Source organism: Syngnathus floridae, chromosome 8, assembly GCF_059516105.1.
Source record: "Syngnathus floridae isolate MCC-2025c chromosome 8, RoL_Sflo_1.0, whole genome shotgun sequence".
NCBI lineage: Eukaryota > Metazoa > Chordata > Actinopteri > Syngnathiformes > Syngnathidae > Syngnathus > Syngnathus floridae.
In genome coordinates, this window is record NC_142420.1 from 1026734 (window position 1) to 1054115 (window position 27382).

The 27382-nt window shown below is 46.8% G+C and overlaps 4 protein-coding genes, 1 long non-coding RNA gene and 2 other non-coding genes across 9 annotated transcripts in view; 1 reads left to right on the plus strand and 6 right to left on the minus strand.

Annotated features, from left to right (window-relative positions):
- Positions 1-623: 623 nt before the first annotated feature.
- cxcr1 (chemokine (C-X-C motif) receptor 1) lies at positions 624-3377 on the minus strand. Of its 2 annotated transcripts, XM_088383494.1 has the most exons (3): positions 2832-3377; positions 2597-2730; positions 624-2376 (listed from the first exon to the last, which is right to left on the minus strand). In XM_088383494.1, the coding sequence occupies exons 2-3, from the start codon at positions 2601-2603 to the stop codon at positions 1319-1321; spliced, it is 1065 nt and encodes a 354-aa protein (XP_088239620.1). In that variant the 5' UTR covers positions 2604-2730; positions 2832-3377; the 3' UTR covers positions 624-1318. The 2 variants fall into 2 exon arrangements, with proteins under 2 accessions (XP_088239620.1, XP_088239621.1); XM_088383495.1 differs by lacking the exon at positions 2597-2730.
- A 114-nt stretch (positions 3378-3491) lies between these two features.
- Positions 3492-6790, minus strand: nabp1a (nucleic acid binding protein 1a). 2 transcript variants are annotated; one of them, XM_088383497.1, is made up of 6 exons: positions 5890-6790; positions 4949-5087; positions 4805-4876; positions 4525-4609; positions 4381-4432; positions 3492-4213 (listed from the first exon to the last, which is right to left on the minus strand). In XM_088383497.1, exons 1-6 carry the CDS (start codon positions 5981-5983, stop codon positions 3990-3992), a joined length of 666 nt encoding a protein of 221 aa, XP_088239623.1. In that variant the 5' UTR covers positions 5984-6790; the 3' UTR covers positions 3492-3989. The 2 variants fall into 2 exon arrangements, with proteins under 2 accessions (XP_088239623.1, XP_088239622.1); XM_088383496.1 differs by having other exon boundaries at positions 4363-4432; positions 5890-6789.
- Positions 6791-7190: 400 nt separating this feature from the next.
- trnas-cga (transfer RNA serine (anticodon CGA)) lies at positions 7191-7272 on the minus strand. Its single transcript has one exon. It is a non-coding gene; the product is annotated as a tRNA-Ser (tRNA).
- Positions 7273-7695: 423 nt separating this feature from the next.
- Positions 7696-17285, minus strand: LOC148393799 (caveolae-associated protein 2-like). The gene is made up of 2 exons (XM_088383446.1): positions 16586-17285; positions 7696-10902 (listed from the first exon to the last, which is right to left on the minus strand). Exons 1-2 carry the CDS (start codon positions 17147-17149, stop codon positions 10099-10101), a joined length of 1368 nt encoding a protein of 455 aa, XP_088239572.1. The 5' UTR covers positions 17150-17285; the 3' UTR covers positions 7696-10098.
- A 2040-nt stretch (positions 17286-19325) lies between these two features.
- On the minus strand, positions 19326-19407 carry trnas-aga (transfer RNA serine (anticodon AGA)). Its single transcript has one exon. It is a non-coding gene; the product is annotated as a tRNA-Ser (tRNA).
- Positions 19408-20440: 1033 nt separating this feature from the next.
- The window catches only part of tmeff2a (transmembrane protein with EGF-like and two follistatin-like domains 2a), a 50122-nt gene continuing 43180 nt past the window's right edge, over positions 20441-27382 (minus strand). The window contains exons 6-10 of the mRNA XM_088383967.1: positions 26848-26996; positions 25121-25168; positions 24930-25038; positions 22257-22415; positions 20441-21277 (exon numbers count right to left, since the gene is read on the minus strand). Coding sequence (XP_088240093.1) covers positions 21181-21277; positions 22257-22415; positions 24930-25038; positions 25121-25168; positions 26848-26996 — 562 coding nt within the window. The 3' untranslated portion in view covers positions 20441-21180. The remainder of the gene's footprint in view (positions 21278-22256; positions 22416-24929; positions 25039-25120; positions 25169-26847; positions 26997-27382) is intronic.
- Positions 21668-26701, plus strand: LOC148393802 (uncharacterized). The gene is made up of 3 exons (XR_015860116.1): positions 21668-21720; positions 23843-23968; positions 26613-26701. It is a non-coding gene; the product is annotated as an uncharacterized LOC148393802 (long non-coding RNA).

A 27382-nucleotide genomic window follows, 5' to 3' on the forward strand; every position in this document is an offset into this window, starting at 1 on the left:
TAGGTATTCTGCTACTGTAAATGACTCAGCATGACTAATATTAATCGATTTTCGTACAGGATAGTGAATCCTCTTTTGTATTAACGAGAATGTCCACACAATCCGTCCAACAATTGGAGGATGCTTATCAACTGTACGTTGAGATGTGTTAAGTGTGCATGCATCGGGAATCAGTACATCACGTGTTGACAAGACTATTTCCATTTCTCCGTTGTCATAGTAACTGCAAATATAATCATTTTTATCGGCTCAACTGGAGCGTGTGCACACAGAAAGGCATTTTAATTTGCAGAGTTTGTTTTCCTTCTTGGATTATGAGGTCTAATAAAACGTGACAGGATCAAATCAAGACTCGGCTCATCACTCCTGATTCAGTTCAGGTGCTTGACCTTTAGGCGGTAGGCAGTCATATGCCTTTGGATATTAATCATCCTCTCAATCATCAAAATGATTAAATTGCTAACTTCAAACCCAAAGAGATTCAATTTCACCACCAAGTAAAGAAAAAAAGCTCCTTTTGTCCTTGAGGTGGTACAAAACATCCTGTTTTGTCATCACGTTGACACATGTTGCAAAACATATTTTCTCACATTTCTCACATAACACATTTAAGAGGCTGTGACTTGCTATTTTGTGCATCATCTGATGCTAATTTTATTTCACTACTACATTATATTTAAATGTTGGGATCTTAAATGTATATCACACCCACACAAGCAGAATTTAAAACACTTTCTGGGTGTCTCATTCAGTACAATTGACGGCAGTGAATGAGTTAAGAGGCATCTGACATTCTTCCATCAAAACACACAAAGACAAGACTAAAAATATGCAGAAGACGGAATGCCTGCCTTTCACTGTGGTTGGAGTCAGAGGTTCTTGTGTCATGCAAACGCAGGATGCAAGTATGGCTTTAGTTACCATGACAACCAGGGAGAGCCTTTCCCAACCACTCTGGAGAAAATCTCGCATCTTTTTGTGGTGCTATTGGAGACGTGTGGAGAGCTGGAGATGCTCACCCCTCGGCGTTTGGACTGCAAATGAATGTCACGTGTGCAAAGCCAACATGGATGATTCAATCATATCGCTCTGAAAGGAGCAGCCATGAACAAACAACGTAGTAATGTGCCGGTTGCCAGAAGCTGGGAACACATGTTCACTTTGAAAGTGGCACATCTGCTGCCAGCCGAGCTTCCAGGTCATACCTTGGGAAACTTTGCAGAAATAGACAGGGAGCAAAATATTGACTGCAAGCTAAGACAAGCCGACAGACGGCAAGCGTCCCTCGCGAGTTCTCCGCATAAAAGGTGAGCTGGTTTTACATGAAGGTGGACGTGACCTCGGACGAGAGCGAAGACCTGCTGCCCCGGGACACCGAGGTTCTCTCCAGGACGCCCACCTTCCTCATCAGCTGCTGAAGCCTCCTCCTGAACTTCTCGCCCACAAAAGCGTAGAGCACCGGGTTGACGCAACTGTGCAACAGGCCCAGGCTGTGGGTGGCCAGCACGGCCCGGTCCACCGCTATCCGGGCGGGGCAGCCGTACTGCACTATCCTGGCGCGGAAGAAGGTGTCCGTCATCACGGCGATGTGGTAGGGCGTCCAGCACAGCAGGAAGGCCACCACCACAAACACAATCACCCGCATGGCCCGCTGCCTCTGGAGCCCACCCCGGATGCGAAGGAGGCGCTGGATGGTGATGCCGTAGCAAGGAAGCATGACGGCCAGCGGCACCACGAAACCCAGAGAGTGGCGGAGGACCCTGGTAGCCAGGCGCCACTCGTCGGCGCTGGCGGGGTCGTAGAACTCGGCGCACACCATATGACCCGAGGACGAGAAGGACGAGTAGAGCAGTCCCGGGAGGGACAGGAGAGCGCCGACGCTCCAGACCGCCGCGCAGATTCCCCAGCTCACCAGCCGCCGGTTGGACCTGCGGGTCTCCATGGCTCGGACGATGACCGTGTAGCGGTCCACGCTGATGCAGGTCAGGAAGAGGATGCTGGAGTAGAAGCTGAGCTCTTGGACGATGGTGATGATTTTGCACAGCGCGTCTCCAAACACCCAACCCTTGGAGACGGAGGTGGACCAGAACGGGAGCGTGATGGCCAGCAGGAGGTCGGCCACAGCCAGGTGCAGGAGGTAGAGGTCCGACGGGGGGAGCGCCTGCTTGCTCAGACCGATCACCAGGCCCACCACCAGATTCCCGGGAATAGCCAAAAGGAAGACGGCGATGTAGAAGATGCTGATAAAAATGGCGGCGACGGCCGGGATGCTGAACGGGTCGCAGGGTACAGTGTCGGGGTTCAAGACGAAGTCGGTGTAGTTGTCACTGTAGTTGTACTCGTAGAAGTCGATGGTGAAGGACACAGAGCTTAGATCTGAGGGGGAGAGCGAGAAAAAGTTACACTCCAGATTCGGACGTCGTCCCGACTGACTTCTGCCTTTGTCACCCGTCAATCGTCACGATAACCATACGCGCATCTGTGACAATTTCGAGGCTTTGTTTTTTGGCAAAAGCAGCGGCTAAACAATTGTTGGAACTTGAGAACACACAAATTGCAGGATCATTTCATTTGAAGGATTCGAGTATGTACTTGCCAGTCATTGTGGTGGCTCCTGTGCGGCAGGCGAGAGGCCAAAGTGTGTCACAAGCGGACAAGGAAGATGAAATACTATGTCTTTTGTGACACTCCTCCCATCACCTGTCCTCTATTTTGTGCTCCCTTGCAGCTCTTTTGTGTCGATAAATTCAAATTTGCCAATTTAACTTCTGGAGTTTCACAGTTCACCTAACTTTATGGAAGCATCACAGATTTAAGAAACGGGTCCTTACTCATGCTTGTTGCTGGTGCTCGGCTTGTCTTCTTTATGCTTTGGTGAATCCTTTTGTGATTCTGCTGAAGTTGATGCTTGAGATGGTCTTCCAAAAAGAAATAAATAAAAATAGTTGAGATGTGGAGATGATCCTTTTTGGAGTGAAGCTCAGGGGAGTGTTCAGATGGTGTCTGTGGACATCTGGGGCCCCGTAGTGTCAACACACAGCGAAACCGAAATACTAGCACATGATTACGGCCTGACCGCTAAGGTTGAGGAAGTTTCCGGTGCAGCTCATGACTGACACATCGGTGTTGACACGTCGGATGTCAGATTTCCTTCCTCGCTACTCGTGCGTTCCACACATCGGGCACCTGAGATGCAGTAGCAAATGGGGTTCGTATTTGATGAGGTGGATGGGGTTTTTGCTGTCTGCAATCTCAAATCTAAATATGTGCGCAACGTCATCAAAATTACAGCCACTTGGGAACTTGGACATATACGCAAGTGTTGGTGAAATCTAAAGGAGGAGAAATGTGCCAACGGCAAGAGTCGCTATGTAAGGTGCTTGGTGCAACAAATGTTGAAACTCTTGAGGTGGGACATTGCTTCATGGCCAACTGGTTCACATGCTAGTGACATTTTTATTTGGATTAAAAAAAGAAAAAAAAAGACAAAGTCTGTTTCACAACCGTGGTCAAATTTATTTGGTGAACTGTCTTAGCTGAGCTCCAAGTGGTCCAACTTTACGGATGGTACAATTGAGAAACTTTTAGAAGGGGAAACAAACAAAAGATGCAAACTGCCCTTTGTAAAGCTCCACGACGAACAACGCACCCTTTGGCACCCTTTGGCAATGTGGTCGACCTTCCCACAAAAATTGCGCTTTGCTTTTTGTGACATGAAAAATGTTCCTCACATGCAAATGAAGCAAAAGTGCACAGTGTGTTCAAGTAGAGTTGGAGAAGAGGCCAGAATTTGACTTGTGCTAACATTTAGCGGGTTCCTTCAAGGGGGCTGGAGTCCACCTAACAAGTTCCAGCGGTGCACGCGCAGACTCCCAAGCGGTCGAGGACCCAATCTCATCTGTACTGAACAACTAAGCGGCTACTCGACATGTGACTGACAATGACTTGAAGTGAGGTTCAAAGGGGACAGTAGAGAGCCCCGCCTAACTTCATCTTTTGGCACGTCGCGGGTCCCTGCCGTTGCTAATGCTAACCGACGACTTAGCAGACGGGGGTCCGACTGCAGAAGACTGAGCCGCTCCGTTCCCGGGCGACCGGCCGTTTGGCCGCCCGTACGCAGAGTCGCGGGCACCGCCCGCTGCGGGACCGCCACCGCCGTTGTTGTTGCCGCCGCCGTTGCTGTTTGCGGAAAAGGGCGGCACGGAGCCGTTACCTGTGCAATACGAGACGCCATCATTAGATGCAGATTTTGCCAAGATGTTACAAGATGGAATCCAACAGTTGATCCTTGTACTATTTTCACAAAAGCGTGCGCACGTGAATAAAAAAACATCTCATCACTTTGGTTGCTCAACGACTAACCTGGTGCAGTTGATGTACCTGAATTTTGATTGGGTGGAGAGTTTCCCCTGGGATTCTGGTCGGGTTTCCCCTGTCGGACAAAGAAATAGGGCACGCTTCACATCGTCTGCAACATGGCCGCACGTCAACTCTATTTGGGCCAACTGGGTCGCCGTCACTCACCGACTTGTTTTGCTGGTTAGTTTGAGCGAGCAGCTCCGGATTGGCCTCGCTGAAATTGGGCACTTCCGAATAGACCATGCAAAATCTGTGAAGGACAAGCAAAGACGCTTTAAAAGGCACAAAGAAAGTTTCGAAAAGAGGCAGTGGAGACTTTTTTTTTTGTTTTTTCTTGTCGATTGTTTTCAACTTGTCACAAACTGAGAAGAAAATGATTGTGATATCCAAACATTTCTTTTCCATGTGGCCCTCGCATGCCTTGCAGATAAGCCATGCCACTCACTCGCCAATCTTCTGCAGGTCGCCACCTCTTCCGGTGTAAAGTGTCAGGCAGCCTTTCCATATGGATGCATATCTGAAGACAGAAGCCACGCACCCATTCAACACCACTTTTGGACAATTCGGGAGCAAACAGCTCCTCGCTTACCCTCTGGTGAGTTTGATGATGTCGCCAGGCTGAATGAGGCTGCCCAGCTCGTCCCAGACGGAGATGGCGATGCTGCCGCTCTTGTCGGCCACCTTGCAGGATCGCACTTCGTGACCGTCTTTGGTCTTGGTCACTCGTCCTAGTATCAAAGAATTTGCCAAACTTGAGATATTTATGAAACTACACTCCAAAGATATTTTGAGGTGAGCAACGACAATAGCACACAAAAGCAGAGTCACTGCCACCCATCTTATTGGCGAGTTACCACCGTAACTTCTTGGTTTTCATTTGACTGCTACATTTGTGTCTTGAAAGCATTTCATACAAATATTTGTTGCTCGTAATTACGTTTCAACGTTGAAAGAAGGCATGGTCATTTAGTGCCACACTCATGATGAGGTTTTGCTTTGCATTCATGGGCCTTTTGTTCCAAACCTTAATGGCAGAAGATTTACATTTGTGTTTATAATTTAAAAAAACATTTGTTTTGCAAGGTGGTATAAGGACCGGTCTTTCCAAGGTACAAGAGCAAATTTTACTGTTGACATTTGACTGTGACATTACTCTAAGGGTAACTTCACGACTGTGTTGTGCATGTAATTTCCAGCCCAAAAGTTCCTTTTTTTGCTTCTGCAAATATCTGTGATGATTATTAGTTACAGTCGCACTTGCTGGTTCCCATCCAGTTGTTTCGTATCCACAGCCTGGACGTTTTTGACACAAATGTTTCCTGCAATCATGGCTTGTCTGTTTGCCTTCCGACCTGCGTCCAAATTCGTGTCACGTGACCACCGTGGGAACGAAACGTCGCAAAATTTCGACCTTTGACAGTTGCCAGAAAAGTAAAGTCACAACACGCGCCTGGCCCTTTAAGAGCATGCGCGGCTCGAGCAAAGGACAGTGAAGAGCCACCGTGTGGGCTAATACTTTTTAACACTTACCTATTTCCAAAACGATGAATACAATATTGAGGTTTTTGGAGCCGGGCTTGACGTCTTTAATCAAGAACACCGCCTCAGTCGAGGCCGCTGCCATTGTCCGCGTCGATGCCACCCAAGCAAATTAGCAAGCAAGCAGATAGTATCCTAGCTATGTTAGCAGTAGCACCGCTAGCATATTAGTTATGGGAAACGCCGAAACACCCAAAAGCGATCGTTTATGAACACAACTACCTATTTTGGAGTCAAATCACACACGTTGATCACAAGAGCAAATAAGAAGAAAATCACCTTTGAACAACAATGGCGATAGCTCTGCTGGTAGTGCTAACTAGCCGCTACCTGGCTACAACGACAGTTAGCTCGCTGTTAGCTACTTTCTTTCATTTGGCGAGTCGAGTTTCTTGTCATGGTTATCGCCAATGACCGCGGGCTGTCATAATTACAGGGTTCGAATAATAATAAAAAAAAAAATAGACACGCGAAAGACTTAGTATTTCGCAATGCAAGCGCCGAACTACATTAAAAAAAATAAACTACCGGGCTGGAAAGCCCCGAGTTCTCAGTCAATATTAGTTGACGTTTAGGCTCGTTGCTGAGTTGAAATGAAATTCTAGGCCTCGAGATAAAAAAATGAATTTATAATTTTCACAACACTAACCGACCGCAATTCCTTTGTGTTGCGTTTTCTGGAAATAGTTTATCTAACCGGTGTGTGTCCCTATAAATGAGCAGGCGGCCAAAGTTGTCAGTAGTTCGAATAAATAGCCTCGCTACGTTTTCATGTCTAAATAAATGTGCACAAAATGCGCAGTTGGTCAGCTAAGCAAGTTTTTGATAGCCACAGAAAGCCATGCTTTCAGTCTTCTACTATGCCTCGGGACGTCATAGTCGTCACGCATTCCGGGCTGCCGATTATTTATACACTTTGGCCAGTTCCATTTTTGTCATTTAGAGGGGATGTACGTTTCGAAAGGCATTTTTCCCCACTTATGTCCAAAAGAAAGCTCGGATGTGACTTCATTTACAGAGCTACCAAATGTTTATTTGCGCAAACATTGCATTAAAAATGGATACAACTAATGTGTCTTTGTAGAAAATAACTGATGTAATTAGTTATACCCCCAATGCATTCCGAATGTTGAAAGCCAACCAAAGCAGAGGACAGGACACGGCGTTGGGTAAACGTCAGTAAATTAATCGTTTGCTTGTATTACACGAGAGAGTATACACTAAATCTGTTAAACAAATAACATATGTTAACATTGACAGCAGGACACACAAAGCGACACGAATGACAAAAACGTCACGAACAGGATTCGAACCTGTGCGGGGAAACCCCATTGGATTTCGAGTCCAACGCCTTAACCTCTCGGCCACCGTGACAGTAGATACGTTGTGCCAGATGTAAGACTTTTCTATGGTTATACCCGTGTGCGTGCACGTACGCACGTGTACTCATGTACACATCCGTAGTAATTTCAAATCATGACATCTATCGTTTCGAAGAATTGTTCAGTATATACGGGAGGCATTGTCGTAATGCAGTCGCAGGAGGGAGACAAGAACAACATTTCTCTCACTATTGCAACCATGTTGCATGCTGGTTTGGTTTAAGTTACAAAATCACATTGAAAGGAGGGCTTAATTCGACTAGATCCTAACAAATGTTGACTGTTGTGCCTGCGGGGCCTATAAGATACAGTACCAATAAAAGGAAGCAGCACTCTCACCCGCCAGTAAATAAAACATAATCTTCATTTGACCTGGAAAAAGGTGCAAAGATGAAAAAAGGTGCACAGATGACAATTGAGGGTTTTATTTTTTTCTTTATTCATGCATGTGACACTAAAGTTTGAAATCCTTGCATGTTTACAAGATGTTAGCAACAAGCGTATACACTGCTGGTGTGAGGGAAACATCTTTGGTTGAGGTTTCCTGCTCGCTTAAGTATCTACAGTGAAGGTAGAAAAGCAACATCAGTCATCAGTGCCGTATTATTATCATATTTAGTACTATGGCTATCATTATCATCATTATTTGTTTAGTTTCTAAATGTATATCCAAAGTACAAAGATTATGAGGTCTTGTTTTCAGACCAGTAGTAGGGCAACATTCATAAAAATGGATATATGTATAAACAAAAGCAATTACAGCTGAAAAGAAAAGCAATGACAGCAATGAAATCAAGGATGAGAAGCGGAGAATAGCTCATTCCCTGCAAGATTCAAATCACCCGACCACACCATTTGCAAAGTGTTACATCTTATTTGAATATTATTCTGAGAAGAAAAAGACAAATCATGCTGAACTATAATTGTTTATTTGAGAAAAAAAATGGTAAATACAGTGTGTTGCTGCACGTCTAACTTTATTAGATCCCATACAACATAAAATGAGCAAACATGGAAATTAAAACAGTTCCCAGGTGTCTTAATATAAGTTGAGAGGCTTTTTGCTTAAAACATATCAATGATAAAGAATTACAGCACAACTAACATCCCCTCATCTCACACTAGTTGAAATTACTTTGTTTTGGGTGTGTGGTCCTGTCTCATGCTTTTATTACCATGACAACTGGGGGCAGAGTTATGGCATTGAAACAAAGTGAGGGCTACTGTGTTGCCAACAAAGCGACTTTTCAAACCTCTTGAGTCTATGTTTGAAAAAGTGACCGGTAACAAACGTAGACGCTCCCTCCAGAGCCGCACGCTCACCTCTCCTTCTCCAGAATCCCAAAGAATTGCACTTAATGAAACCACCACTGGCCAATTTAAACATAGCCCACAGACCCAAAATAGCCGACGGCCATAAAGATTTGACTCTTGCTGAGGCAGCACTTTGTCATGCGGCAGACTCTTGGCCATATCGCCCCCACTTGCAACTTAGCCAGACGCTTTGTAAAAATAGACAGAAAATATTGACTTTGTTGTGTGACTTCACAACATCTTCTACACCACGTCACATTTCCACCCGTCCCCTCTTTTCATTAACAAACTTACACGGGAGCTCGAGTAAGACTAAAAGGAATGTGCTTGTGTTTAACTTCAACAAGGTCATATAAAAATATTTTGAAAATGAAGTGGTCGGCGGCCATGTTTTACCATTCTTCTTATCTCCCCAAATCACAGGAATCCATTCCTTCAGGAGTGCAATTCCTCATACCCGCTTGTGCATGTTGCAGATGCTGCAGGATTATGCTGTAGCATGTCACCGCAGGAGAGGCAGCCGGTAACATGGTTACAAAGTAATCACGAAACATTTGAATCTTCCAAGTTGCAAATCATTGTTTGATAGATAGATATATCCTCGGGGTGTCAAACACATTTTTGTCACGGGCCGCATTGTTGTCAGTTTCCCTCGAGGGCCATTATAACTGTCAACGTCTTATACAGTACAGGCTTCAAAACAAAACGTTTAAAAGTTGAATGGTCATAAAAATTGCTAGCAAAATCTCTAGTTTTAAAAAGTGAAGACAGTTTGTCATTTTAGTAATGACACAAAGTTGATGCAAACTATGTCTTTGCGGGCCGCATAAAATGAGTTGGCGGGCCATATCTAGCCCCCGGGCCTTGAGTTTGACACCTATGCTTATACTTTGTTTTTGTCAGTACTCTATTTTCATGCTTAAGTGTCAGTGTGTGATTACAACATTCTTGGGTGTTAGACATTTTACGCAATGTTAAGTTGCTGTACTAGATGAGCTACCGCTACTGCATAGACACAGTAGTGGCAAATTGGGCACATATTCCCTGGAAAAGCACACCAACAGCCTTGAAGAGCACCCCATGGATCCCCATTCCTCCTTTTGTACAACCTGGCAACATCCAACTACCGCAGAAGTTTTGTTGCCAAAGATTGACTTGTTTTCAGATAGGGGAAAAGAGAGGGCGGCTGTTTTTCTGGAGAGTGACGGAGGAGGGAGATACCTGGACCGGTGCCTAGGAGATGCGCTGCTACTGCATCGGAACATTACAAACAAACTGGGCAGATGTGGAGCTAGATTCTGATCCAACCTGTTCCATATTGAAAATTTTGTCTATGGTCAACTCCATGATTGTGATGCCAATTGGGTTGTCTTCTGACAGAACTAATGAGCCGCATTCACCACAATAGAAATGACAAGAAGAATTTTCAACCTCATCTGAGCTTCTTCTATATCTTCTTGTACTATGTTAAACCTCCACCTATTCTCAAGTCACTATTCACAAATTAGGACATTTGCTTGACAGCAACTGTTTCTGTAGCCGCTGCCAAGGACTGCTTCTCTTCACTTTTGCGGGCTCCCTCCTCTTCTTCATCCTCCTCCTCTTCTTTATCCTCGCCGACGTCGTCGTCGCGCTCGGGGACGGCGAGACCGGCCGAACGATTGCCGTTTATTTCACATTGGACTTTCTGTGTGTCGCCGTTGACGGTCAGCTCCGCCTTTACGCCGCCTGCGGCGGACTGACTCAGCATTTCTTGACTCTTCTGTGCAGCTTCCTGGTCCAACTCCATCTCTCCGGATAAGCATTCCAGCGGAGCCATCTCCACGTGGGCCTCTTCCAGGTCTTGCGAAGGAAGCTCGCCATCTCTGTTTTTCTTGACGTTGAAGGTCATGGGAGACACCTTGAATGTGGAGCTTTTAGCGGAGGGGCTCCTGGGGTGGGTGGGACTGAGGGTCTTTATGATCTTCTCGCGCTTTTCCGGTGGTACGATCTTAGTGGTGATCTGTGCCATCTTCTTTTCGATGCTCTTCTTGATGCTGTCCACCTTCTTCAGACTGGAGCGCTTGAACTTGTCAGACCTTCGTTCAAACCCACTGGAACTTCCTCCGGCAGCCTCGCACTCCAGAAATTCGCTCTCCGCCCTGCCGACCGACTGATCCTCGTCCGAGGAAAGGTTGACGGACTGGAGACCGTCGACGGAGCCGGCGTTAGACCTGCTGGGCTGAGTGGACTCTGCGTCATAAAGGCTGGGTTGTGGAGTCTTGAGGGAATCTTTGACCAACACGCTGGAGGGTATCTCATTGTCTTCCTGTTAAGGAAGAAAAAGACAAACATGATTAGAAGACGCTCAAGAACGTTTTTCATTTTTCCAAACAACAAACCGACGGACTGCCATTTGAAAAATGATCATGTCAAAGTTGAGCAGGCGTTACAAATGAATGTCTTGCTTCTTCACTCAAGCAGAAAGTACACTGAGATCAAGCTCACAGAATAATCATAAACCCACCCAGTGTCAATTGAAGAACGCTTCGTACCCGAAGAGTTTCGTCGATCTCCCTAATCGTCCATTCAAAAAGTCTTAAAGGTGAAGCAAGTAACCTCAAATGTCAAGAAATAGTTTTGTGTTTAAGAATGAGTGGCTTTCCGAGAATGCAGGGCAGCTCGCGAGACATTCATTCTCGGAGTGCTTCAGGTTCGTAAGGAACCGTGCAATGCGCCTCTCACCGTCTCGCTGTTATTAATTTACCCACAGACCGGGTGGACCAGATAATCTGGAAGACACAGGGTTCATACACAATCTATATTCTGCAGCCATTACACAAAATCAGTCGTGCTTATGGTTTCAGGACCAGAAAAGGAACGCCGTGACCAGTCTTGGGATAAAGTGTTTGCTTAACAATCTGTTACAGTACTTTATGATAAATGGTCCTGGAATGTGACAAGCTATGCAGAAGGACAATGGACAATATCATTTTGAAGGCTTTACTGTGTGCTTTCCATCGCTAGTTTGTTCTTTGACTGTGGTGTTGTTGATCGTTTGGTTGCCATGGTAGTCTGCCACTGGAGGCCCAGAATTTTAATTGAATACTCATCAGCCATTCAAAGTGAGATGCAATGTGACATGGTCATGCATGCTTCTTTTGTCTCTGTGGATTAACGAGCAGCGGAGATTTTTGTTAACACTTTGGATCAAAGAGAAATATACTTCAAGTTGGAATGAAACCAAACAACAAAGATGGACATTTTCATGTGATAACACGTTTGTTGTTTGCCAACCACGCTTGTTACGTAATTTGCTGCTGTAAGATTTTTGATCCAGATTTGCGATGCAAAACTTTTGTTTGCATCCATAGCAAGTTAAGCCAAGAGCACAAACGCTTACGTAACAGCCTTCGTTTCTTCTACCACTTCAACCCAACAGATCGGGGCAGGATGGGACAGGACAGCACAGGACAGAGTTGAATCGGACTTGAATGAATATATCCAGGGATTTGGATTTGTAAGAGAAGGTGGAAAGATTCACTACTTCAGCATGTGTGTATGGATTCATGGGATTCATTGGAATGAGGGAGGATTTGTTGCTTTACAAATGAATTTGACCACGCCGAGGGTCTCATCCAATGAAACCATCGTGCACAAGGAAGTCATGACAGAATATAACACAACCTAACCACATAAACAGTCAAAGGACACACCTGTTGATATCACAGTTTATACTAGAGGGGGAAAAAATACATTGGTAAACCAGATTTTCAGGTTCAGAACCAACTTGGTTTTTGAAATAGAATTTGAGAGAGCGGCAGGAAAGAGGCACTCCCACATCATACATACATACGTGACCTTTCACTTGTGGCAATGAGACGAGGCGGAGAGGATTCACCTTAGCGTCTGGCCTGGTTGACCACGGATAACTTTGGGTTGGGCCATGAGTGAAAAGAACTCAAATGATATGCCTTGTCAGCATAGAGCGTGTATCCTGCAGGAAGTCCTTGCCAAGGTCGTCCCAACATGCTTGCTGCACATCAGTGGACAGAAAGGAAATGGAATCATCTGATCCCTTATGTCCCGTCATACGTTCACCAAGTCAATGTAAATATTGGGTACCCCGCAAAACAAAAGTGAATGATAAAGACCTTCCTTGACATTTCCTGTTATTGTGTCTGTGTCAATCTCTTTCCGTCTCAAGTGGATTGTGTCAGTAGCGTTGAGATCTGCAAATATAATCCCGACCATTGTTTGTTGGGAGCACATTTTTGATAAGGCCGCCACAAATTGTCGCCATGTTTACAGCATGGGCTGGCCGTTGCGTAACGCCGGCCACCGATAAACCGGGGAAGTCATCAACTTATCGGACATGCTTTATTTGGGTGGGTGGGCTTCCCCCCCTCCCCGAGAACTAAAATGCGTTTTGTTTCCTCTTTTCCTGTGTCGGATGTCACGGCCCTGATAGGAGCATTTGGATAAGAGATGATTTTTTTTATTTTCCATGTCTTCTCCTTAAACTGGAAAAGTTGTTTTCCCATGTACTTGGAAGCCATGAACCTCGGTAAGCGTCTTGCGACATCACTCAGAGTTCACGAAAACAGCAAAAATGTCAATTGCCACCTTCAAGTGCGGTGTCACGACGACGTTGGCTGGCTTAACATGCAAAATATGCGTAGCATGTCGCCTTGGCAGTTACGCAGAGCAGTGGAAGAATTCTTTTTGCCTTCTTTGAAGAACTACATATCTTTGTACTTGAATGCAACATTGTCTACTTGCCCTTGTGGGATTTTTTTCACAATGCAATATTTTTTTTGTCCCGGGAATGGACAAAAAAAATATTGCATTAAACTGGAACATTGAAACGCTTAGCAAATAAACACATCAATGTTTTCTTTTTCATTCCGGAAATTCGCTTCATTAAAATAGTCTTGGGTCAAAGCGACCCAGGAAAAGTTCCAATGGGACAACAGTCACTCATTGACTCAATATTTGCTCGCAATGGTGTTGTACTTTAAGAGCGCACGTCTTCGCTTTGACTCAGCTCCGGGGTGAGGCTGGTGAACGCACCTTTTTGCACCTTTATTTGGTCAAGCGTCAATGACTGATGGAATGTAAAACACATGTCCGTGTCATATCCAAACCTTTCTTCCAAAAAGTATCTCCTTTGCATTGTGCAAAGTGTAATGTAATGTCATCTCATGAGCAGACTTGAGGCAGCTTGGCCCAGGGACGCATTGTCCTTTCCAAGTGGGTTTGTTTGTTCAAAAGATAGCATGTGTGTATGTGTGTGTGCGAGCTTTGACTGTTGTCAGCCCCGAGTCACGTTGCAATTACGATTTGGATCTCCATCGTGCATTTTTTTTCTCCCAGCGCTCTTGTCTCATTACAGCATAATATTGTGTTGCTCATTAGTTCCAATGCAAGTCGTGCAACTCTGTTGTATAATTTTACTTTCTCTCTCAAACAGGTTATAGGTGAGGAAAAAAGTTTTCAAACGTGCATTGATTACACAATGAAATTTGAGTGCGCAGACTTTTTTCTACCCGCTATGTGTTTGCGTAGCCTCCAGCACCCGCAACCAAAACCCAAAAAGTAATTAAGGCCCTCGTTAGTCCTCATTATGGAAGCAAATGCAATAAAGTAGCAGAGGCCATTGTCTTTTTTTTTTTCCTTTTTTGACTGACCGCAGTCAACAGCTCACCAGTGGCGGGCGCTTTCCACATACACACACACACACAGACACACTGGGGCCCTGTTGTGTGTTTCCGCTTGAGTGGGCACGTACAGCGTGACGAGTGTTCTCGATTCCCCCCATCAGGCAGAAACGTGGACAGGGAATTTCATCCTTTGGTGTTTGCAGGCAAAGTGACGCCGCCCCCCTCCCGCCCGGTGTTGCTATGTGCTGTTGATTTTCCCCTCGTCGAAAAAGTCGGATCTGAGAATTTGGATTAGTCTAAGGAAATTGTTCAGGCGTCTTGGTCAATGCAGGATATACGAAAAAGAGTTTCCGTTTAACATAGGGCTCATATCTCGGCACTCAAAATCAGGTGTGGCTTCAGGACACGTGGCTTGGCCCAAAAAGAGCGGTAAGCAATTTTAAAGCTGGGTTGGAAAAAAAAAGGAATGAACAAAAGGCACTCCCATCTCAGCTAGCTTAAACCCTCTGGCTTGCCAAGCCTCACTTACGGCTTTGTAAATGCATATGCCTGACCCAAAACATCGGAATATCGACATGCTCACACATGCAAAATCATTGTCAGTAAAGTAATTAACAGTAAGTTCTTATTTGATTTTAACAATGGACTACTTTTGTCTTTGTCCATTTCCAAAAGCTGGAGCACAAAAGGTTGGCCATGTCTGCTCTCCAGTAACCTCGTGGAATTCATCTATAAATTGAAAGCCAACAAAGGTTTTTTTCAGCAGCGGTTGCTCTCGGCTCCAATCAAATTGATCCAAGCAAACAGCAAGTGGAGTGTTACGTACGGCCTCGGGACCCGCTGCACCTGAACAACAGAGCTTTGGTACCTGGGAAACCAGATAACCAAGATGGTTAAGAGCTCTCAGTGGCTCCGGCTGTGTCAACAATAGCAACGGTCCCCCGCCCCTCCCCTCCCCTCCCCTGCCCTGCCCTGCCGTCCCTCCCATCCCGCTTCCCTTGCTGGGCGCACGCACTTGTGTGCACTTGCTCAAGCCGCAGGCCTAAGCAATGAACTCTCCTGACATTTGATGGTGTTACTGGAGCCTTCAGCAACGGGAGATGTTCAGCACTTCCTTAGCCTGAGCATGTCCCTGTCAGGGTCCTCCTCCTTATCACCAAGATCTGAAGCAAGGAACTTTCCGCTGCCCCGGTTTTGCCAGAGCACGCATGTCCTTCAGCGGGTGTCTCGAGTTACCCCGAACGGCGGCTGAGACGGCAAAGCCGTCTGAAAGCCGACTGTGTGGCCGTCTGAATAGCTTCGGGGGTGAAAGCGGATCCGGTCGGAGCCCGAGATCCCTCCTCTATTATCCGGCGTCGCTCCGTTCCCAGACACACCCTTTACCCTCCGCCCGCCGAGACCTGCGTACCTTTGCAGAAAGCCAATTTTCATGCTAAGCAGCCAGCCAGAGTTTGCAATTCACTTTTTGTGCTCTTCTAAGACACTAGAAAATGGCGACCCGGTAGTTGAGTCTTGTCTCCATCCACCAACAACCCAACGCTGCAAATATTGTTTGAGACGATTTCCACACTCAATCAGTTCCGCTCGACACGTTCCTGTTCGACGAGTTTTGAGCAGCTCTGAAGGACATGAAATCGAGCTCGCAGGCAATTTGTTTGCAATTTACAAACCAAATTTCAATAGCTTGCTTGTTGTAGCTTCCAGCACTCACTTGGTCTGAACATGCTTATTTGCGACAAATAATCTAGCTTTGCTCTTCCGACTATGCCGCCGACATTCATTCGTGAAGGACTTGCATCTTATAAAACTAAAATACTTTTCTGCATTCCAATTTGCCTTGAAGGGGTTGGACCTGGCATTTCAAATCATGTCAATGGAAAAAAAATGATGTAGTGCTTCAAATGGCAAACATCTGAGTAATTGTAAAATTGCCTACATTGGTGCTACAAGAAGGCACAACTCGTAATTGAGATGGGAACTGGAGAGCCGAGGCAAAAAGGTCCAAAAATAGGAAACCGATACAAACTGCTGCAGCAAAGCAGAGGAGCCAATGTATGGAATGACCTCACGAGTGCAGCTCCTGACTCTTCTTAAAAGCTCTAATCAGCCTCCAGGTGAGGCAGATGGGAGCTAATTAGCTGGAGGAAGGAGGCAAGGCCAACAGAAAGGACGGCCCAAGGCCCTAACAAGGCTCCTTTCCTTCCTTCAACATTGTTCCTCAGCTGCAACAAGATGGTGTCAATGCGCTACATTTATATCAGACATCACAAAAGACAGCAGACTGGCGGGGGGAGAATGTTCTAGCAAATAACGCCGCAAATATGTCTGCAAAGGCCATTCCAGTCTCACCTGGAAGATGAGGACCTTGAAGTGGTTCCTCTTGAGCAGGTGGCTGTGGTTGGCCTCCAGCTTCTTCACTTGCACGGCCTGCTTGTCCAAGCGCTCGCGCACCTCCTTCAGGTGGCCGCTGACTTTGCGCGAGCGTTCCAGCAGCTTGCACACGCTGTTGGAAGTGCCCACGTGCGTCTTGGACAGGCGGCTGACGTCGCCCTGCACCAGCCGCACGGCGCCCTCCAGGTCGGCCTGCTTCTGCTCCATGCGTTGCTGGTTGTCCTGCACCGCCTCCATCATGTTGACCAGCTTGTCCAGCAGGGCCACCACCGTGATGGCGCTCACCTGGCCGCGGTCCACCGGGCTTCCCGGGGCGGCGCCGCCGGCCGTGGGGCTGGTGGGACTCTTCAAACCTAGCCGGGCCAGGGTGTTGGAGGACTGGGCGGGCGACGGGCTGAAGCTCGGGATGAGCAGCTCGGCGTTCTCGGGCCCGGCTTCGGGCTCCGGGACGGTGTGGGTGCTGCCCGTCACGCTGCTGGTCTCGGGATGGGACGTGTCCGCGCGGGGGAGCTCTTCTTCCATGCTTGCACAGGTGTTTTGGTCAGTGGACCCACGCGAGGAGCTCCTGTAATGAGGAGGAGTGAACTTTGCGAGCGACTTAGCTCGACACCGCACCCGACTCGGCCTCTCCCTCTCTCTCTCGCTCTCTCGCTCTCTCTCTCTCACAAGCACAAACATGCTGTGAACTTTGAAAACACCTCCCCTGCGAGCCAAAGGGAGGGGCTGGGTTGCCATGGTAACCTGCAGGCCTTGCCCTACTGACAGGAGAGTCGTCCTTGTGTGCTTGCCGGTCGTGTTGTTCACGTCAGACCGACCGCTCCAGTTTAGCTCGTGCTCATCTCCACGTGTCAACTATGTGCTTATTAGGGCCCCGAGGACTACCTGCAAAATGTCATTCTTTGCTCTTCGTTGTCTTTATTCTAACGTCGGGAACATTTCCAAACAAATGCTTTTGCAGGCTTTCCCTATATTGGAAAAGGTAGTACTCAACAAAGTGGAAAATATGTTTGGAGAGTTCCTGTAAATGAGCTGCATGATTTTCTTGCCGCCTTGGTGCATCTGTCGGTGTTCCCGTGGTCCCCCCCCCTCCCCTTCCGCTCTCGGGGCCACTCTGACATGGAAATGGAAATCCCTGTCCCAACAATGAGCTCATCTGGCCTTGCTGTCACCGTCAGTGCAAAAGTTTCAGAGTTGCTGTTTTTTCCAACCAATAACACGTATGCAATGGATGCAACATACGCTCTGATACGCAACGGTTGAAACAGCACAAAACAAAGGCCTCAATCAAACGCAAATGTGAAGACGTTCTAGAGCAAAATGAAAACATTGGCGTGATGTTTAAATGAGGCCTGTTTTGACGTCTTGTGCATTTTATGAATTTTATTTTTCCAATTTATTCAAAGGTTACTTGGCGCTTGTTCATTCTCCCTGCACAGCAGGGCCATGCATTGGAGAGGCAAGTGTATGTTTTGCGTCCTCCAGAGGCATAAAGATGAAACTGCAGGGCCTTATTCTGATTGGACAGAGAATGGCTATTTTGATGTCGGAGTAATATTTCATTATGATTTATTCTGTGTTATTCTACATTTCTGATTGCTGTGGAAAGTGTGTTGTGAATAACAAACAGGAACAGAGGAGCCAAAACGTGTTGCCTCTGCTTGGGCCCAGCTGATCTCAAGCCAGCCATAAAGGAAACCAACCGAGAAGACCTTTCTGCTGTTAGATTCTGATATGAATATGAATCATATGAATATATGATGAAATGATGTGCAAAATAGCTTATCTGTTAATGTTTGCTTGCAGAGACTCTGTTTCAAAATAGATCTCAAACAAATTCGGCAAGTTACTTTTTCAGCCTCCGTGGATGAGTTCAGAATATGAAACCTACTTTTTTGTCCCTTTAATTCTGCATTCTTTTTTGCACAAGTATCTGTTCTTAAGTACATAATGTAAGGTGATCGTCAATAGCAAATCAAGATTTTGTTGAAACCACAATAAGGTGCTTTAGCTTGGAACGGGTTCGAGCCGGATGTCGATGCCCCATCGGCAACTTTTCATCAGTAAATAATAAAAAAAAAAAGCTCCTGCGGGGTCAAGATGGACAGACAGAACCGAAGATGATAGCGACCGATCTGCAAATGACCACGTTTCACAACACAGCGTGCAGTGGGACAAATGTTCACTTAAAGGTAGCCTTGGCAAGCTCGTGTGTGTGTGTGTGTGTGTGTGTGTGTGTGGCAGTATCAATCATAAAAGCTAATAGAGCACTTTGCAACGCGGGAAGCTTTAGCGTGTTATTGCTGCGTTATTTGTTGCTTTGCGATGATACGCTCGCTCCCTGCAAGTGGAAAAGCATCAATTCTCAAGCTAAAAGGGCCAATCTTTTCCCGCTACTGGATGGCTTACAATTTGTTGATTGCAAAATCAATATCTGGCCTGGACTGGCCAATCATTCTTCATGATAGTTTTCAAAGTATGGAGTACCAAAAGGAACAAAAAAGTGCTTTAGAGTAAAACTGTTTGATGCTGCACCCAAAACGATTTTGTATTTTTGTGAAATATTCCTAGAGTGGTGGGAGCAAGAATGATTAAGGTACAGGCAAGTTCCTGGAGGTCAGATTCAGACACTTTTGATTATTTCCCTCCAGCAGAAAAGTTAAATAAATTTATTTAAACGAGAAATAAACAAAATAGACAACGTTGTCGGCAGGATTCGAACCTGCGCGGGGAGACCCCAATGGATTTCTAGTCCATCGCCTTAACCACTCGGCCACGACAACTGCCGCCAGCAGTACAGCAACTTCTATTTAAAAAGATGCACAGAAATAGAATCCTAGTTCTAAAGGTTACATGAGAAATGTCCTCAATTTGATTCACACAAAATATCCAAGCAGGTAGCACCGGGAGAATCAAGAGCATATCTCACAGAGCCTCGTTTAAGCCTTAACCACTCGGCCACGACAACTGCCGCCAACGTTACAGCAACTTCTATCTAAAAAGATGCACAGAAATAGAATCCTAGTTCTAAAGATTACATGAGAAATGTCCTCAATTTGATTCACACAAAATATCCAAGCAGGCTGCCCCGGGAGAATCGAGAGCATATCTCACAGAGTCTCGTTTTAGATGCACACACGGAAGCTGCAGCTCCAAATCAGGCTAGGCTCCGCCTCTTTTTGCACGCGGACGAGAAGCTTGATAGGACACGCCCCTTTAAACTGCGTGCCCACGGCAGCTAAGCTAGTAGGGGCAAACTGCAAGTACCACATACGCCAACCAGCGTGCTAGATCTCATCTTCTATTCATGTCTCTGTTGTATGACATTTGAGTATATATGTTTAGGGTTTGTAACATGTGGGTATTTCACTGAGGCCCGGGTACCAAATGCTCCGTTATTTTAACTCATGGTAGAAGAATATCGTGACCTACACACTCCGGTCGATGCTTTGGGGTTGTTTCCCAGTGTCTTGTGCTGCGGGCTTCTGTCTTGCAGCAGCTGCATTTACACTGGCAGGTTTTCCCCTTCCAATAGATGCCCCTCCTTCTCTGAGGACCTGAAGAAATACTGTATAGGCACAATATGTGTATAACCTTTATGTCAGGGGTGTCCAAGTCCAGTCCTCGAGGGCCGCATTCCTCCATGTTTTCCAAGTTTCCCTCGTTAAACACACCTGATTCAATGATCAGGCTCCTGCACAGGTGTGTTTAACGAGGGAAACTTGGAACACATTTAGGAATGCGGCCCTCGAGGACTGGACTTGGACACCCCTGCTTTATGTGTACGCTCTGACAAACACGAAGGAGCCGCCGTGCTACATTTCGTGATATAAATTATTTATTTACATATACAGAAAAAAATGACTCCATCAAGACAACGTAGTAATAACTCATGGAAACGGAACCTAGTAGCTGAAGTCATTGTCACAACCAAAGAAGAGAGCGCTAGAATAACATTGTGACCTCCATCAAGGGTCTCCTCTAACACAAGGTGCAAGGCATCACGTGTAGCACCCCCCCCCCCCTTCCAGTACCCCTAACCTCCCACCCATCCAAATGGGAAGAAAAAAAAGCCTTAATAGTCCACCCTTACCCTGCTTTGCACTACCCCCGACCCCCACCTTGCTTTTACCCCCATCGCCTACAAATGACAGACACCGGCTAACCCGCATCTACCAAAAGTCACACATCTAATTTACACTCACACGTACAAACTCACATTCAGTATTCTCAAACCCCCCCTCGCTCCCGCCCCGAGTTCACAAGGTCCTCTCCAGCAAGATCTTGAAAGTGAGGCTATCCACATCATTCTCAGCAGGTGAGTCCTGAAGCGCCAGCTCTGTCTTTGTTCGTAGCCCCTCGACCTCCTCCGGCGTTCTTGGAAGTTCATGGCGGGCGAGAGAAAGAGAGAGAGAGAAAGATGGAGGGCCCGGCCTCGAAGGGGAAGTCGATCCTACATTTTGGGGGGGGGGGGTTGCTCTACAAAGTGTGGCGGACGGGGGACATTTAACGAGACACGCCTTCCGGAAAGCGTACGGCCGTTCCTTCCGACAGGCTCAGATAAGTCGAGTGGAGGCGCGCATGGTGTTCTCGGAGCTGAAGTGGACATTGTTTTGCTTCTGCCGGTTGATCCTGTTGGAGCGAGGGCACTTTCTGCGTGGGGACACACACAGAAGAAACATGTTTGGAAAATCACATCGTATTTGATGAAAAGAAATGTGAAAAGTGGATGGCAACATCACGTCATGTATCGGTTTGAACTACGGAATCGATTTGGACTTCACCAACCAATCCTGATATTGATGATGTCTGTCATGCGGTCACGTTTATTTTCCGGATTTCTGTCTTGTCTGTGTCGTAACTTCACTTCCTGTTTTATTTTGTCATCCCTTCCGTTTCAGTTCGTGGTTCCTTCCTCTGTTTCTGTTGTCTTGTATTCCCTGATCCCGATTGTGTGCACCTGTGTGATTGACGCTAATTGTCAGCACCTGTGTCCCAGCCCTTTTGTGTGTATTTAGTCCGTGTCTACCTTGTCTTGTGCCAGTGTGTCTTGCCTCGTCCCGACCACCAGCGATTCCTTGCCGTCCGAAGTCCTAGTAAGATTCCTCCTTTCTGTCTCGCCACAGAGCGACGCCTTTTGTTAGTGCCTTGTTACCCATAGTCCTTTTTGTCTCGCCCGAGTGCGACGCCTTTTGTTTGGACTTTTTGCCGAGTGTTTCCCTCGCAAGAGGCGCTTTGAGTTGTCTTTTTGGTCATCTTTTGTTGGAATAAATCAGTGCAAAGAAAGACTCTGCATCCGAGTCCTCCGCCTTGTTCCCTGCCTGACAGTTGTCATCGTGCATACCTGAACATAGTTTCGAGCATGTGGCGTACGAATTCTTGACAAGTGGCTCAATAACATAACATAATATTCTAGCTGTATTCCGTGATATTTTTGGGCTGATACATTTTCCCTCTTTATTGCTTTTACCCCATCCTCCCGACACTTTACTTGTGCTCATCTTGTTACGAGGTGCAATAAATTGTGGCTCGCACAGTTAGACGCTTGGGGCAGGATGTTTGGATGTGCCGCATCTGGCTTGAGAAAAGCACCCAAACAAGGTCAGAGTGGCTGCTCATTAGTCCGGCTCACCTGGTAATGCAGAGCACCACCACACAGATGATGACCACCTGCAGTGCTCCGATGATGGAGGCGATGAGAACGTAGTGCAGTTTGCCAGAGCCCGGGACCACGTAGAGCACGTTGTACTCTTTGGTGTCGCACTGGGGTCCGCTGAAACCTGAGTGGCAGCTGCAAGCACAACACAAACACAAGCGTCACCTGAAGAAAAACTGAATGCGTTGGATTTCACACAAACAGATGTGTGGCCAAGACATTATACTGCACAAAGAATCTCCGAAACCATTCCTCTTTTGGGTTGCCCGTCCTCATCCTGATTTCTTGTTATGAGGAATATAATCAATGCGAGACACGGGAGACGTGCGAGCTCCAGTGGCGACGGCCATTGAACTATCGATCAAAAAGACGGGCTGAAGGTCGCTCCGGTCGGGGATCAGCCATCAAGCATCGGCGTACCGAGATCTGGCCTTGCCTATTGCGCAATTTGCCGCTGGGGGAAATCGTTGACTGATGAGTCACACTCGATTCATACATTACAAGATTGATATAAGACGCGGAGTGACTTGATAGCTCGTTTCTATTTCATTCTTTGAATATGAATGACCGAGAGGGCTTTTTGAAAACTAGATAATGAACATGTTCCAAACAACTTGAGATGATCATGGGAATGTATTGACAATTGCATGTCAGGCAAATCACCGGCTTGAATACATCGCGCCGCGCAAAAACCAACAGCAGCCGCACATGGTGACGCTTATCTGGGCTTCCGTCTGCCTGCAGCCAGCGACCGACCGCCTTGTGTCTCAGCTTTCCTCGCCGGTCCTCAGACATTGCCTTCTCTTCATGGATACGCCGCAACACACAGACACACGGACACACGGACGGACGGATGGAGGGACGGACCGACAGAGGGAATCTGGATGATCTCTATCCTCTGAGAGGAGCTAAATGGTCCACCTTTTAACGTTCTGCCTGTCTGCCTCTGCCTCGCAATCTGGCCTTCTTCCACTGAGCCGCTTTCTGGCTGTCTCGGGGGAGATTGTTACCAGCAAACAGCGGCTGAGCCTTGTTTGGTGCAACATCCATACGGTCACAGTTCAGCTTCCTTCTCACACAACGTTTCAACCTTGCCGTCTTGTGGGTGGGGGAGGTCTGAGCTGTGATTTGTGGGACCGCTAGGAGGCAGCAAAGATCTGTGACCACCCGTCTCTGACAACCACGGCAAGGAAAAAAAAAGTCAATCCAGACAAGCAAGAAAGGAGGCGAGAGAGCGAGAGATAGTCGCTGAGCGAGATATCCAGACCCTCTGGCTGCTCCACTATCAGGCCGCCTTAAATGATGGAAGTCTTAGCTGTACAATTACACATTCCCTCTGTGCACTTAGAGTTGCGCTTCCTTCCTTCCTTCCGTCTTGCTTTCTCATTGCGTTTTTATGCAAAGCTAACATCTCCGCTGTCTGCATTGGAGTGTGTTAGTGCAGCCCAGAGACCAATGTGCAGTGGCCGCGTGCGGCTCATTAGCGGCTATTTGCTGCTTAATCACCAATGAGGACCAAACACTTTTATTAAGACTCAAATGTGCCTTTTGGAATTTTGCAGAAATGTCACAATTTGTACCCTTGACATAATCCCACCGCCCCCTGCACCGTTTCTCCGGCCATGACTCAGCATCTGACGCTGGTGAAGATCCGCCACAGCAAGGAACGCTCACAAGAAAGCCAAAAGGTAAGCAGAGCTGCAACAAGCTCTGTTGGATGCACCAATGGTGCTGTGAGAAATGAAGTGAATTCATTCTGTGAGCACAAACATTTCTTAAAACGGAAAATAGAGCTCCCCTTACAAAATGAAACGATTGTTATATTGTCTGGGAACAGCGTCAATATCCCTTCCTTAAAGCATTAAACCGCGCCGGTGCTATTCCTTAGCTCGTCTATTGTGTTTAGAAACGGGACGCTGAAACTTTTAAGACGTTTGAAATGAAACAATCAATGCCTCTTGCTCAGTTTTTATTCCCCCACATGTAGCCAAGTAAAAAGTGGATCTAGGGTTGAAAGAAAACCAAAGCCAAGCGCAAAAATAGCGACGCCAGCCGAGTCATCCAAGTTAAAGTGTGTCTGCTGGCAACATGGCGTATGTACGCACGAGCGAGACTCTTTTGCTCCACAAATGGATGTCCCCGAGAAAGACGAGAAGGCATCCGAGGATTCCGAGCGCTCCGCTTCAATACGTTCAGAGAGCGGGAGCAACGACACTTGACAACGTGCTCGGGTGTCGACCCCACACTGCATTCGCAATTCTCTTTGGCTCTTTCAGCAAAGCAGCTGCTGAGAATGGCTCGTTATTACCGAGAACCAGTCGACACAAGATGGTCCTTGGAAATATAGCATTATCCATTGAATGTGTTTAGTCAGGGTGTATTCAAATATTGTGTGCGCGTAATATAATTTGATTACGTAATGCGAAGCGTTATTAGCTATAGTGTAAACTTATTTTCATTGTAAAACACCACAACACAGGTTTTTTTTTCCTCTTTGGGATGATTGAAATCTCTTATCTCGCAATTCCCATTTGCTTCCAAAAACGAATAAATGCCGCATGAGATTTTCACACTAGGACTGTGCAATGCTGGGATGAAGGACAAAAGGGCTGACCTTCCGTGTATGTGTGCGTGTGTGTGTGTATGCACCTGCATGAGGGCTGGGCAGGTATACTTGGGAACTGACAGTCTCCGTGTACGCAGTAGTTCTTGTAGAGATCTGGACAAGGCGTGTAGAGTCCATCTGCTTGTCCGTTTCCTGGCGAGAGAAAACGGAGAGCGAGGCATGAAGCACGCAAACGTATGTGAAGCGTCTGCTCCGTACGTTGAGACGCACTTACCGGTGATGTCGGTGGGTGCAAAATGTCTATCTTCGCCTTTGTTCCCATCTGAAGAAAGGCCAGAAAGACACATTGCGTTCAAGCGATGACCTTTGACCCCCGGCCATTAGGGGATACACGTGGGAATAAATGCCACAGCGGCGGGTCAGAGAATTCAATGTGATTTGACCTCGACAAAAGGGCGCAGGGAGCAAGAGCACCTGCCACTTAATGCATATAAATGTGGACAGCATGTTCTATTGGAAAAGTGGAGCCATGTTTTTTATTTTCTCTTTTGTGGTGTACAAAGGGCAGAAAAGAGAGGAGTCTGAGTGCACGCACACAAGATAAGAGAGAGTTGTTATTTTTTTGCTCCCTTTATTGCCTCTGCTTGGAAAATGGCACTTCATAATAGCAAAAGGGCCGCTTCCCACTCATTACCGGCGGGTTGCGCTGATTTTCTTTTCAAAGAAACGGTCACTCTGACAAAGTTTGATTTGCACTTTCACAGCCACTGTGAGGAGAAGAAAAAAAAGCAAGAAATGCGGCGGCCGCGTGCGGCGAGCGTGGGCTCGCTTCTTTCATGCGCTCAGTCGCGACACGTATTTGAGGAATCGCCATGAAAAATTGGTCGCGTGTGCCTGTTTTTTCGCCACGCTCAGCTTTAATTCCGAGTTTCACACGGGCTCCTCCAAATTTCGGGCCGTAGCGAGCGAGGCCGCTTCCCCCCCGATTGAAACAAATTGCACAAAGTACAGCGTCATCAATCTCCTTTTTCAGACCCAAAGCGTGTTACGCAAACGGCGAGTTAGGACCGATTGCACGGCCTTCGTTTATTTCGTGACCATCGCTCCAAAATGGCCGACCGAGGCGACGGGTGCAAATGAAAGCGCAACTTGCTCACATTCTGCCAATTGCAAAGAGTTGCAGTCAAATTAAAATCATTCCCAGCCAAAAAAACAAAACATCCTTATCTTCAGCCACATGGATTTGCAGAAGAAAATGAGCCACTTTATGGGCTTTAACCACGCTGATGAATAAAATATCTCTGTGGCTGGAACGTAAACAAAAGCTGAATGGAAAATGGAAGATGAAAAGGTAATTAACGGCCACAATAACTGTCAGATTAGCGTCATGCGATGAAGGCAAAGGCGTCGCCCTCCGCCACGTGGACGGACGGACGGACGATGCTGAAAAGCAAACCACGGCTGGATGTTCTTTGACATTCTCCTGGCGCATTGGCAGATTGAGTTTTGCCATGCTGCTTTTGCTTTATTATTTGATCAAATGTTCCCGCACAGCGTTTGGCGCTTGACGGCATCGCCTGCTTCCTGTGATGCCGACGTGTTTTTCAAGTTGGCAGCGGAACCCGCAGGAGGCTCTGGGGTGTGCTATTCTTATTTCTCCCTGTCTTTTGTCATCGGCTTGTGAAGGAAAAAGATGCCTTTTGAAGGGCAACTTTGAATGAGAATTCACACGTCGGATCGCGCTCACAAATGCATCTCGCCGACAGATGGTGCTTGTTATTCATTTGCAAATCATGGTCGCATTTGAGAAGTTCAAGGAACGTTAACTTCCTGGAAATGGTCAAGATCCACAGGTTGGACCTGCTCAGCCACAAGGGTAAGTTTCATTTCTGCCGTTATTTCATTTGCATCCCTCTTTTTTCTATTGGAGATGCGAGGATTGCGAGCAATGGCAACCGCTTGCGATTTGATGAGGAAAATTTCGCAACGTTGGAGTCTGACCTTGGCAGTGTCCCAGGTGCCTGACCTCGATGCGTTCCTGCTTCTGACAGGAGGCCTCCTTCACCTGGCAGGGGTTGTCATAGGAACGGCCATCTGAGGCACACACTGGATTGAAGCTGATGTGGGAACAGTCGATGTTGCACACGCACCTGCAACACACACACACGCACAACGGCCCGGTTACGCCGGACGAAGAACATCCGCCGCGAGACGTCAGCGAAAAATGACTGCCTAGTTAAATAGCCTTAATGTAAAAGCTTGACTGTATGCATTTTTTTTATGTATCTCTTTATGATTGCGGCCGTGCATTGTAATCCCGTTGGAATTGTGTTTTGACACAATCGGCAAATAGATGAAACTTTGCACAAAAGACGACAGGCTGCACAGAAGGCTGGCCCGATAAAGGACCTCCCTCACAATGGAAACAAAGAGATAAGAAAAGCGCACATTTCACAGCTTCTTGAAAACAGCCCTGAATGGAAAGTACAAACTTGGCCGCTGATAAGATCGGAGCATTAGCATGCCATTATGCCAA

Coding starts and splice junctions, on each gene's coding strand:
- nabp1a (XM_088383496.1), bottom strand. CDS start 5,983: ATGGCAGCGGCCTCGACTGAGGCGGTGTTCTTGATTAAAGACGTCAAG. Junction 5,088..5,889: donor ATTCATCGTTTTGGAAATAG/GTAAGTGTTAAA, acceptor CTTTGATACTAG/GACGAGTGACCAAGACCAAA. Junction 4,214..4,362: donor AGGTACATCAACTGCACCAG/GTTAGTCGTTGA, acceptor CGTATTGCACAG/GTAACGGCTCCGTGCCGCCC.
- LOC148393799 (XM_088383446.1), bottom strand. CDS start 17,149: ATGGAAGAAGAGCTCCCCCGCGCGGACACGTCCCATCCCGAGACCAGC. Junction 10,903..16,585: donor TCAAGGTCCTCATCTTCCAG/GTGAGACTGGAA, acceptor CTTCCTTAACAG/GAAGACAATGAGATACCCTC.